This window comes from Astyanax mexicanus, chromosome 18 (genome assembly GCF_023375975.1).
Source record: "Astyanax mexicanus isolate ESR-SI-001 chromosome 18, AstMex3_surface, whole genome shotgun sequence".
NCBI lineage: Eukaryota > Metazoa > Chordata > Actinopteri > Characiformes > Acestrorhamphidae > Astyanax > Astyanax mexicanus.
The window spans coordinates 45809344-45821843 of record NC_064425.1 but is presented as its reverse complement, the minus strand read 5'-3'; the positions used below and the strand labels follow the sequence as shown (position 1 = coordinate 45821843).

The 12500-nt window shown below is 34.9% G+C and overlaps 1 protein-coding gene across 3 annotated transcripts in view; it reads left to right on the top strand.

The window, feature by feature from the left end:
* Positions 1–12500, top strand: part of nbeab (neurobeachin b) — a 301773-nt gene that overhangs the window by 104045 nt on the left and 185228 nt on the right. For all 3 annotated transcript variants that reach the window (XM_049466932.1, XM_049466931.1, XM_049466933.1), the window contains exon 30: positions 9812–9966. In XM_049466932.1, coding sequence (XP_049322889.1) covers positions 9812–9966 — 155 coding nt within the window. The remainder of the gene's footprint in view (positions 1–9811; positions 9967–12500) is intronic.

The window sequence follows — 12500 nt, the reverse complement described above, 5'->3', positions numbered from 1 at the left end:
AGTTCATATTCATAAAGTTTTAAGAGTTCAGAAATAATCAATATTTGGTGGAATAACCCTGGTTGGTTTTTAATCACAGTTTTTTTTTTTCATGCATCTTGGCATCATGTTCTCCTCCACCAGTCTTACACACTGCTTTTGGATAACTTTATGCTGCTTTACTCCTGGTGTAAAAATTCAAGCAGTTCAGTTTGGTGGTTTGATGGTTTGTGATCATCCATCTTCCTCTTGATTATATTCCAGAGGTTTTTAATTTGGTAAAATGAAATAAACTTTTGGAAGAAGAAGCTTTAAATTGGTAAAGAACATGAATTTATATTAATTAAATGTTCTTTAGATCTTTAAATGGTTCTACAGTTATGACTCACAGAATCATTATTTCATATTAAATGTTTCAGAAACACTTTCATTAATATACCAATAACTAATGATTAATAACTGTTATTTTTTCACATTTTTAGAAATTAAAAAGTTGCTATCACATTTGTAAATACTAATGAACGCATGGGCAACTTGAACTGCAATTGATGAACATTAGCCTGGTTTAAAATTTACTATTTACTAGTGATTTATTAATGTTCAAATTCTGATGAGCTAATGATTCCCTAACATTTTTAATATAAATATCCATGCTGATAAATACTGTAAGTATCATGTGTAAGTATTTGTTAATATTCATATTCTGCTGAACTACTGCTCTGTTCACATCTACTGATTATTAGTTTAAAAAATATATTAAAGAAAGTTATTTAAGTTTAAAAACAACAATAGCCTCAACAAAGTGCTGTACACAGCAAATTATAGGATAAAAAATAATATAAACAATAAGACAAATTAAAATATAGGTATCAATAAAAATAGTTTTAGATAAATCTAGGAAACAAGTAAAGTAAAAGTAAAACAAAATAAAATAATAAAAACAGAAATAAAATAAATAAATAAAATGATAAAGTGTTACCCTGATTTTTCTCTGTGGAGCAGTGAGCTGTGAGCTCTGTATCTGATCAGAACCTGATAAATACCTGGATTATTTCTCTCCTCTGCAGAAAATCATAATGCTTTTTCATTTGTAAGCAAGTCATAATTCACAGTGATCCTCTGCGCCGCCCGTCACTGAGAGTCTCTGTGTTTGAAAGCTGTGAATCGCAGTGTTTACATTCCAGACCCTGATAAGATCTCTGAGCGCTGCGTCTCGGTTACGGGGGGAAACGTTTATCCTCCTCTAATCCTCCAGTTTAGTCTCAGGAGCCGGACCCTGAGACACCGAGCTCCGCCCCCGAGCTCCGCCCCCTGCTGTAAACATACAAGATAACCTTTTGATAAGAGTCTAATGCAGCAGGTAATATCAAAAACAGAATAAATCACAACACTGATAACAAACAGCACTGATAACACACACGATTTTATGTTTTTAACGTTCATATATATTTCACTGTCCTCCTAAAAGCTGTAGATATTTACTATATTTTCGGTGATATCATATCATATTAAAATGATGACCCACCTGTAAGTGTGCTTTTAAACCTTTTAAACATGGTATGCTGTTCAAAAATATATGTATACATTTTTGTCTACATAGTAAATGAATAGTAAAGTGATCTATCAGATTATGAAGGAACACATAATGAATCATGTAGAAACTTAAAAACAGTGTTAAACAAACTAAAATACTCTGTGAAGAAGCTTTTAGCCCAGTCTTAAGATGCCCTATGAAAACAGTTGTTACCTATATATATATATATATATATATATATATATATATATATATATATATATATATATATATATATATATATATATAAACAGTAAAAATTGAGGGAAAAACAGGTGGTTAATTTTAAAATGTTTAGCAGGAATTAAGCATTATTATTATGTGCTTATTTACTCCAAAAAGCTGTACTATTATTATTATTATTATTATTATTATTATTATTATTACACAGTAATATGCTACTGTAACTTACTAACTTTATAATTACTGTAACTTAATAATAAATGCAGTACTGATTAAAACCCCCAAACATTTGAATTACATATGATTATTGTAAAGAAGAATTACAATATTATAATGTGCCTATATTTGCCAAAACTTACTACAGGAGGGGGTAATACTCTGAAATTCATTTACATTAAATTGCTATTTTTATTACACTGTAATATGCTGCTTCATAGTGAATTACTAAAACTTTATAATCACTTTTACTGTTTTACAGTGTCTGTAGTGGGAACACAGGAATTATATTAGTCACAGTAATGAAAAATAGCAAAGGGTTATAGATGAATTCTAAATGCAATACTGAATTAGAAAGTAATATGAGTGGACCTCATTTAAAGAACAATGCAGAACGCTTTATATTCCTCTATTATATTTCCATTATAACAAGTGATTGCAGGTTTTTGAACAGAGACGCGAGCCACAGCAACCCTCCGTCTCTGAGCAGGTGGACAGGTGGTTGTATGGAGCCGCCTCCTCTTCTGTATGGAGCTCAGATGGTGGAGAAAATGGCAAAACCTCTGTAACAAAGGCCGACACTGCTTATAATACGAGTTCTGCCCCCGGGGTCGCAGATGAGGTGTGCCTGCTGAATAGCAAAGGTGTTGGATGGATGTGTGTGTGTGTTGTGTGTGTGTGTGTGTGTGTGTGTGTAAAATGGAAAGGAGGGGGGGTTAGGGAGGGTCTCCAGGGCGTTGATGGCAGATTAAACGGGGGGGGGGGGGCGGGTCTCCCCTCAGCCCTCAGCTCCTTAATACAGGCTGACAGGCTGAAATGAGTCGCCCGGGTAAAGTGTATTATTTTTGAAATGCTTTCACACAGGCTGTCCGCCGGAGACGGGATGTACCACTCGGCCCGGCACGCTTTAATGTCGTCCGCCGCGCCCAAATTGCTGTGTCTAATTGTTTGCCACCTGCCACCGAAATGAGCTGCCAGCCTCAGACGGCCGCTTCGATTGTCTGTCAGAAACACAATAGATTGGGAGTGACAACATCAAAAAAGAGCTTCAAACACCAGAGACCCCGGCGAGGGGGGCGAGGGAGGATGAGGAGGGGGGGTCGAGTCTTTCTGGAACTTTCCTAAAGGTGATTTTTTCAATTAGTCACCAAAACCCCGCCAGCAGTGTCTGCAGATGGTGCTGGAGCCGTGATGGATTCAAATCACAGCCTCCGTATACAGACTCCAGACCCAGTGCTTTAAATCAGGGGCTTCAGTGCTTTAGAGGAGCTCAGATCTGTACAGGGGGGGGGGCGTGAGGTACTGGGTATTTATTGATACACTGAAGGGGGCGCTAGTGAGCTTGAGCTCGCATGGAATAGTCACATTATAACTTAACTCTGTTCCCTGGGTATCTGCAGTACCATGCTGAAATAAACAAAAAAAAAAAGCAGAGAAATGATAGATAGATAGATAGATAGATAGATAGATAGATAGATAGATAGATAGATAAGATAGATAGATAGATAGATAGATAAGATAGATAGATAAGATAGATAGATAGATAGATAGATAGATAGATAGATAGATAAGATAGATAGATAAGATAGATAGATAAGATAGATAGATAGATAGATAGATAGATAGATAGATAGATAGATTGGACACAGTTTCTCTTTTTCAATGTTTTCTTTATTTCATGATTATTTACATTGTAGATTCTCACTGAAGCATCAAAACTATGAATGAACACATGTGGAGTTTTATGTACTTAATAAAAAAATGTAAGATAACAAAAAAACATGTTTTATATTCTAGTTTCTTTAAAATAGCCCCCTTTGCTCTGATTACTGCTTTACACACTCTCTGCATCATTCTCTCAATAAGCTTCTTCAAGAGGTGGCCACCTGAAATGAAAAGTTTTCCAACAGTCTTGAAGGAAGGAAGGAGTTCCCAGAGGTGTTTATTAGCACTTGTTGCTCCTTTGTCTTCTTCACTCTGTGCTCCAGCTCACCCCAAACCATCTGGATTGGGTTCAGGTCCGGTGACTGTGGAGGTTCAGCTCACCTGATGCACCCTAAATTAACTACACCCATCATGATTAATTAAGAGAATTAGTTCATGACTTTGTGTTTTGAGCTGTGCTAGGACACATAATGTCCTCTTCACTACTGTAGTCCTGATCCTACAGGATGGCTCGTCTCCAAAGGCCTTTACAAGCTTTAACCCAGCTTCAGGACCCACTACAAATCTATTATTTAATATTTCTAACATATATCTATAATTTCTTATCATGTTACACCATATTTACATCCTATTGGCCTCTGACCTCCTTTAGATCAGAGGATAGATAAAGGAAACCTCTATCCAGCGAGACATTCCTGTAAAAACCCATCAACTCCAGCCTTATTAATATTATTAAATATTTTAACACACAGTTTAATGTGAATGTAAAAGATTAGTACACGTTATATTAATAAAGCACAGATTAACTCTGATTAATAAAACACTGTTGCAGAATTCTGGCATAAGCTTTTTTATAAATATCCAGCTGTTTCTTACCTTTATAAATACATTAATCAGTGCTTATGAATGTGTTATAATTCCCTGTGTAGCCGTCAAATAAAGTGTTAATCTATTATAATACTAAGCTGCAATTAAGCTCAGTTACTAATTAATACCAGTCTAAATCTAAAGATCCTCTTAAATTGATTTAGGTGTGAAAGAGTAAATCTCTACCCAGCGAGACCCTCCAATAAAAACACATCAACTCCAGCCTCATTAATATTCATCCCGAGATTAATCTCTGCTTTATTCAAACCAACTCAATTAAGAAAATCCTATTAATAAAATATGTGTTGGGTAATACACATCATTCATGAGCTCTCGGCCTTTACATAATTCATGATGAGTGTACATATTTTATCAGGAGCTGCTCGATCACGGCTGTATGATCAGCTGCTCCTGTCTGATACCTGCTGCAGCTTCAGCAAACACACAACCTGCATCTGAGAAATACATATATCATCCTTATTATACTTAAATATAAAGTTTAGATGAATATATTTCAGAGAGTAGAGAATGTTAAGTTGTAGAGTGTGTGTGTGTGTGTGTGTGTGTTGGGCTGTTTTGTTTGAGATTAGTCAGAGTGATAAAGGGAGCATGTGTAAGATTTGGAAACGCTGCTCTATAATAAATATTTAATTTTCCAAATATTTTGACTTGCCTTCACGCCCTGCAATATAACTTGGCGAGTGAGATCATTTTAAGTATGTTTACTCGGTAAAACGTTTCTTGTTAACGGATTATAAAATGACAGTAATTCACTGTAGAGAAAGATTACATTTTTTAAAAGCAAGTTTTCCATTAATAAATACATTCTAAAATACATTATTCTTCACAAAACACATATGTACATTAAAGTTTTAAAGGGTTAAGCTGCCAATGAAGTACTGATTTATTCCTAGGTATACATTGAACAATTACACTGTAAATATATAATACAACATCAAAAATAATAATAATAATAATAATAATAATAATAATTCCACTCGATAGATTGAGGAACCCTTCTCCTCTAAACGGTAAAGGTGCTAGCCTTGCGGTTAGCAGCTAATGCTAATGCTGCTGCTCCCAGCCTTAGTGCTGGAGAAACTTCACTGAATCTCCTGTATAACTCTGTACTTCAGTGGAGTGTCTTTACTGCTCCTTAATACCTGACTGATAGAATTCATACATAAGGAGCACCGGATTATAAGGAGCTCTGATGATTTTGGGGAAAATTAAAGGATTTTAAAAGTAAATCTGCGTTTAAACAGTAAAAACAGCACAGCTACAGTAACTCTTATCCTGTAGGGGTTAAAGGAGATGCTGGAGATGTGTGTGTAGTGCCTGAGATACAGAGTGTGTGTCTCTCTGTACACTGTCTGTTCTGTTAACACGCACAGCCTCAGGGGTTTGACTTGTACACACACAGATACACACACTCACACACACACACACACACTCACACACACAGGCTTAGCGGGTGACAGCTTAGGCAGACCTGTGCTGCATCACACAGATACACAGCTCTATCTGTTCATCCACAGAGGAGATAAGGACTGCTCACACACACACACACACACACACACACACGCACACGCACGCACGCACAAAGACATACATACATGTAAAACATACTAATACACACTTTACATGCACACTCATAAACAGTATAAACACTCCTATAAGCCTAAATCACACACTCTGACCTCAGACCCACCTGTACAGAAGATGACCTGAACACACACTGTTATATAAATGTGGAAAAAGCATGTTAAAAATCTATTTTTCTGGCAATTCTTCTTTTCCCATTTTTACAGACATTTTCTGCATCTGTAATCTGTAAGAAATGTATTTTCTTGCATATTTTGCAGTTATAAGCTGTATTAGACTGTGGAGTATTTACATAACCTGTGGGTTCTGGGTACTGAAGAACAGGGTGAGAATTAGGAGGAGAAAAATAAAGTATACAGAGAAACACAAACAAACTACAGTCTATAATTACAGAACTACTCTGGAAAAAAATTCAAACCGGGTTTTTTCCTGTTTGCCTAAAAGCAAATAATTCCCCATTAAAACAACTGAATTATTTGAAAGACAGAAAAGTTTGCATCAAGTTCTTAAAAGGTGCATTATCAATAAACTATTTTCATACATAAGGTGCACCGGATTATAAGGCGCATTTTATGTGACACTAGTAAGGAACAAGGGCGTCGCCATGATGAACTTTTATTTGGGTGAGTAAAGCGCTTCCATTAGTTACAGTAAGCTTAGACTTCCAATATTTCTACTGTACTAATAAATATTATATATTTTAATTATACATTTTCAGTTTGAAAGCCAGAAATTTTTGGATCATCAAGTTCTTAACACATATTAATTTTTATAATTTTTAACATGGACACAAATAAAGACTTTCACTAAAAGGTACTTTATTGGACCTTAATATAAAGTACAGCACCAAAAACAAGCTTTATACTCTTTTAAATACAAATCTGTACTTACTTAACTTAGTGTGTGTTAACAAGATAGATAGATAGATAGATAGATAGATAGATAGATAGATAGATAGATAGATAGATAGATAGATAGATAGATAGATAGATAGATAGATAGACAGACAGACAGACAGACAGACAGATAGATGGATAGATATATATTTATATAGACGACAAACAACAATAATAGGGGATAATGAAGAATCTGACTTAAATTTGAAATATTAACTATACCTTATAATAAGATGTAAATAAAAATACAAAAATGCTTAATGAAGAATATATACATGAATATATATATAAAAAAAACTATATAAAGTGTGAAAGTAAGCAGCTGTAGACATGAGGTTAGTGCAGTAATGCAGAATAAATTAAATATAAGTATAAGAGACAGCAGGTATCAGGTATCAGCAGATCCAGGTGAACACTGGTAGTTGTAGTTCTAGAGTGATGAGGAACATAGTCAGTTTAGTTTTATTAAAACTCTCTTTAATCTCATCGTTTATTCAGACCTAGAGAGCGATCAGAGAGCGGGTCAAGAGTTTAGCTGTAACTCGTGACCCTCCCCGGCTCTATATTCATCCCTGCACCCGTGGAAATCATGTGATTGTCTGTTAAATATGAGTATAAATAGAGCGGGGGAAATTATGGACATAGTTTGGGCTCCTTTTAGGAAATTAATTGGGATAATTTTGTCCTTTTTGATAGGTTAACATGCTTATAGTCTATATTTAGAGGCGTGTGTTTTAATCAGGGCTGCAGATGGAGCTCAGGATGTTTTAAAGATAAAAGTCTGGATCTGAGGAGGTTTTGGAGCTGAATATGATAATTGTGCTTTATTGTTTGTGTTTAATCAGGACAGATGGTTTTATTTCTCTGTTTTTAAGAGAAGTACGACGTTTCCTTCAGTAATCGCTGTGTGATCTAAAATAGCTGTATTTAATTCAGTTCAGATTCTGATTATTTGTTTTGTGTAGGACTGTTTATTACAGATTACAGAGACAAAACTCTGCAGAAACATGAATCCAGATCTGTAATCAGAGCCACTGTGAGAAACATCAGCAAGAAAAGCTTTCTAAGAACGAGAAGAAGGAAAAAAGTAGTACTCTTAAACATTAAATTCCTTTAATAGGCTTTAAATAATGCTTTAAAAGAACTGTTTATGGTGTGAATATGAATCTAAAGAATGTATCATTTGGCAAATAATCTAAACTTTCTATTTGTGTTTTTCATTTCTTTTTTGCCAATATTTCTTTATTGGTTTCAACTAATTTAAATGCCTTATTAGACTACATTCCTAAATTAAATATTAAAACATTGTTGTAAGGTTAGTATGGTTATCAAATCATTCTTTCACTCTGTTCATTTTGTTTTAACTAATTATTTAATTATGTAATTAGTTTTTACATTGTAGTTGGTTATAAATACACAGTAATACATAATACATACAGTATCAGCTAATTTTGGGACGAGTGACAAGTAATTACACATTTTTAACAATAAAAAAAAATCTAAATACACACATTATTATAAATATAGATGAATGTTAAACTTAACTTTAAATAACTTTCTGTACATTTTTCTGTAAATAACAGATGTAACAAAATTAACAAAAACAAAAATAAAAATTCTATAATGTGGATATTCAATTATTATCTTAGCTGTTTAAAATACTGAAGTAAAACATTTATAATGCATTATGAATTAAAATGTATCACCCAAATTTATTTAAAATTCTGCTTAAAAAAATCTTTTAGTTTCCTAAGGAACCATGTTTTGATTTTGTGAGTGTGAGTTTTTGAAAGGTTTAAAGAGACTTTCACTTAATGCAAAGTTCATACTAATATTTGTATTTATTTTATTTAATTCTTTTGACAAATGCATGTAATTACCAGGAACAAAAATCCTCCAAAACTTTATTATGGGTCACAAATGTTTGCCACTCTAATAATAAAAATATCTTATTTTTAGCACCTTTCCTAAAAACTTAAAGAGCTCAACAACATAGTTTTAAACAGGGGAAGGTATGATGCATCAAAATAAGCATGCATATAAACAATAATAATAATAATAATAATAAACAAAACTATACATACGGTATAATACAGTTTAATTTAAGAAAAATAGAAGAAACAAAAACCAAGAAAAAAACACGTATACGTTCTAGTATATAACAGGGCACACAAAATGGCACAATAATAGATTTTAATTAGTTTTTAATATGCAATTATAAAATACGAACTTCCCTTTTTATATTGTGTGCAGCTTTATAAAACTCTGAAAAAAGAGACCCTTTAAAAATGATGAGTTTCTTTGATTTTACCAAATTAAAAACCTCTGGAATATAATCAAGAGGAAGATGGATGATCACAAACCATCAAACCACCAAACTGAACTGCTTGAATTTTTGCACCAGGAGTAAAGCAGCATAAAGTTATCCAAAAGCAGTGTGTAAGACTGGTGGAGGAGAACATGATGCCAAGATGCATGAAAACAAAACTGTGATTAAAAACCAGGATTATTCCACCAAATATTGATTATTTCTGAACTCTTAAAACTTTATGAATATGAACTTGTTTTCTTTGCATTATTTGAGGTCTGAAAGTTCTGCATCTTTTTTGTTATTTCAGTCATTTCTCATTTTCTGTAAATAAATGCTCTAAATCAGAATATTTTTATTTGGAATTTGGGAGAAATGTTGTTTGTAGTTTATAGAATAAAACAACAATGTTCATTTTACTCAAACATAAACCTATAAATAGCAAAATCAGAGGAATAATAAGAATAAATCTGGTTTCCTCTCTCTCTCTCTCTCTCTCTCTCTCTCTGTGTGCTGTAGGAGTGTGGTGGTTCAGGCTAAGAAGCCTCAGCCGGGCAGCTCGGCCGTCAACACCGTGGTCAGTTCTGGATCCTCCAGCACCCCGGCGTCCGGCAACACCCCGAACATCTTCTCTGCAGCTTCTGCCACTCCTAAAAGCATGATCAACACCACGGGTAAACTCACTTTACCATCACCATCAGAGAGAAAACGCTTCTTTAATCCGCTCTGTTACTCTTTATCCCTGCTGAGATATAAGGACGTGCAGGATTTCTGTTTTTAAGAGCAGATATAATAGTCACAGTCCCTCTCTGTGCCGTTAATTATCACTTAATTTAAGTGAAGGAGGGATATTTAAGTGAATTACCCATGAAAATCCACTCGCCTTTGATGCTATTCCTAGAAAACTATAATTAAAGCCAGTTGGAGATCAGGAAATTAGATTTTGCATTAAAGAAAGTTCTGGAAGTGTCCACTGGAGGTCTCTCTTCACTGTGAGAGTGAGCTGAGCACTGCAGCACTGCCTGCTGGGAAAAACAGCACCATTATAATACTCAGATTCACATTATGATAGGCTCTGTGTGTAATTTCAAGCCTATTAGACTGTTATAACCATGTATAATCCAGCTGATATTCATTTCTGTGTTAAATAACAATAGTAGAGAGACACTGCTTATGCTAACAGCTAATCCTGACATGGACTTTAGGCCTTAGGCACCATATAATGTAGAGTAAATGTTATTCCTGTCCTTAGTCTGCCTTATTTCTCATTTAACATTGACATTAACAAGCACATTTATTGCATATCTTTCTGGAAAGATTAGTGCTTGGGTTGGTAAAGATGAGGGGTATCCCTGACGCCAATCAAGAACGCAAATATTATTACATTAATATTTGCATTTTGATAATATCTGTATGTAATTTCAGACTTATTGGATTATTATATAGCTATATTCATGTGTAAACCAGACAATATTTATTTCTGCATCAAATAACAATAGTACAGAGACACTAGTTATGCTAACGGCTAATCCTGACATTTACTCCAGGCCCTGATGTTAGATGTTAACCCACTAACTAGTCAGACTTATTTCTCATTTAACATCAGCATGACATGCACATTCATTCCATATCTTGCTAGAAACATTAGCATTTGATTGGTACCCTAAAAATTACTCAAAAGACAAGGTATATCCCTGACACCAATCTCCATCGTCCCTTTCACTCTCCACAGTCAAGGGCATAAATGTTATTACACAGTGTTATAACCATATATAATCCATCTGATTTTCATTTCTGTGTTAAATAACAATAGTAGAGAGACACTGGTTATGCTAACAGCTAATCCTGACATGGACTTTAGACTTAGGCACCATATAATGTAGAGTAAATATTATTCCGGTCCTTACTCTGGATAATTTCTCATTTAACATTGACATTAACAAGCACATTCATTGCATATCCTACTGGGAGTCCTTCAGTAGTGATCGCTAAACTGTTAGCATCCATTTTAGATGGCTAAATAACCAATAGAGGTGATGAGAGAATCTCTGACACCTAGCTATTTTAATATAGTTACTTCTAGAGCACAAATAATAATAATCCTTAGATGTGCACTATGGTAGCCTCTGCATGTAATTTAAAGGTTATTACACTGGTATAACCATGAATAACCCAGACTAATAATAGCAGACAGACTTTTTTATGCTAACAGCTAATCCTGCCATGAATTCTAGGCCTTAGGCACCTTTAAGTTCTTTGTTAAACACACAGGTTTTTAGAGAGGAAGATTAGCGTTTGAGTCACCTCCCTGAATCAGAGTATCCTCCGTCTAGTTTAGATGTCTAAATGCTTGAGAGAAGATATCAGCGAGTAAAAGAGGTGAGGAGGTGCGTCCCCGACACTTAGCTCGTTCCCTCTGTGCTAAAGTAAGGGCGCAGAGGAAGACAGGGTGGAATTGATTTTGGATTTGACCGAATTCTGCCTTTTTCCCCTCGGCTAGCCTCACCTCTCCCGCTCGTTTCTGTTCTGGGAGGGATGCTAGTCGCTGCCAAGTCGAGTGACGGATGTGTAATAGAGTTCCCGTCCTCCGCTGTCTCGCGACGCCTCGCGCTTTCACGCGATGACAGTCCATCCCTATGATATATCTATCACACGCAGGGAGCTAAAGGAGACGCCGGCGAGACGAGGCTCTGACAGGAACAGAAATGAGTGGAATGTAGACAGTGATCAAATCTCTCGCGGGGAAGAGGATGATTGGTGCTTGATAGCTGCTCTTGATGTGCTTATGCTGTTTCCTGTCTGAAATATGTCATAATTGGACAGTGACATTAGAGGGTTGGTGACTGTCTTCTGATGGAGATTTTTACTGCATTGTTTTGATTCTCTGAGCTGTATATAGTAGTTTATTTTGTTTTACTGGAACCTTGGAAGTTTTTACTTTGGTTCCACTGGATTCACACTATTGAATTTGTATAGAGTTGATATAGAAAGAGTGTTTCAACAGGTTTGAATCTGCATGTCAAGCAGTTATTTATTTAGGTTGTATTGGTTTTTAGATGTTAAACTGTATAGATTATTCTGGACCAAAATTACACATTCCTTTATTACTGAAGTTCTTCTCCTGTCAGATTAAATCTAATTCTTCTCTTCTCTGCTGAAACTGAGACTCAGTTCTTAATCATGTTAATCTGAGCTAAAGGCTAAAGCT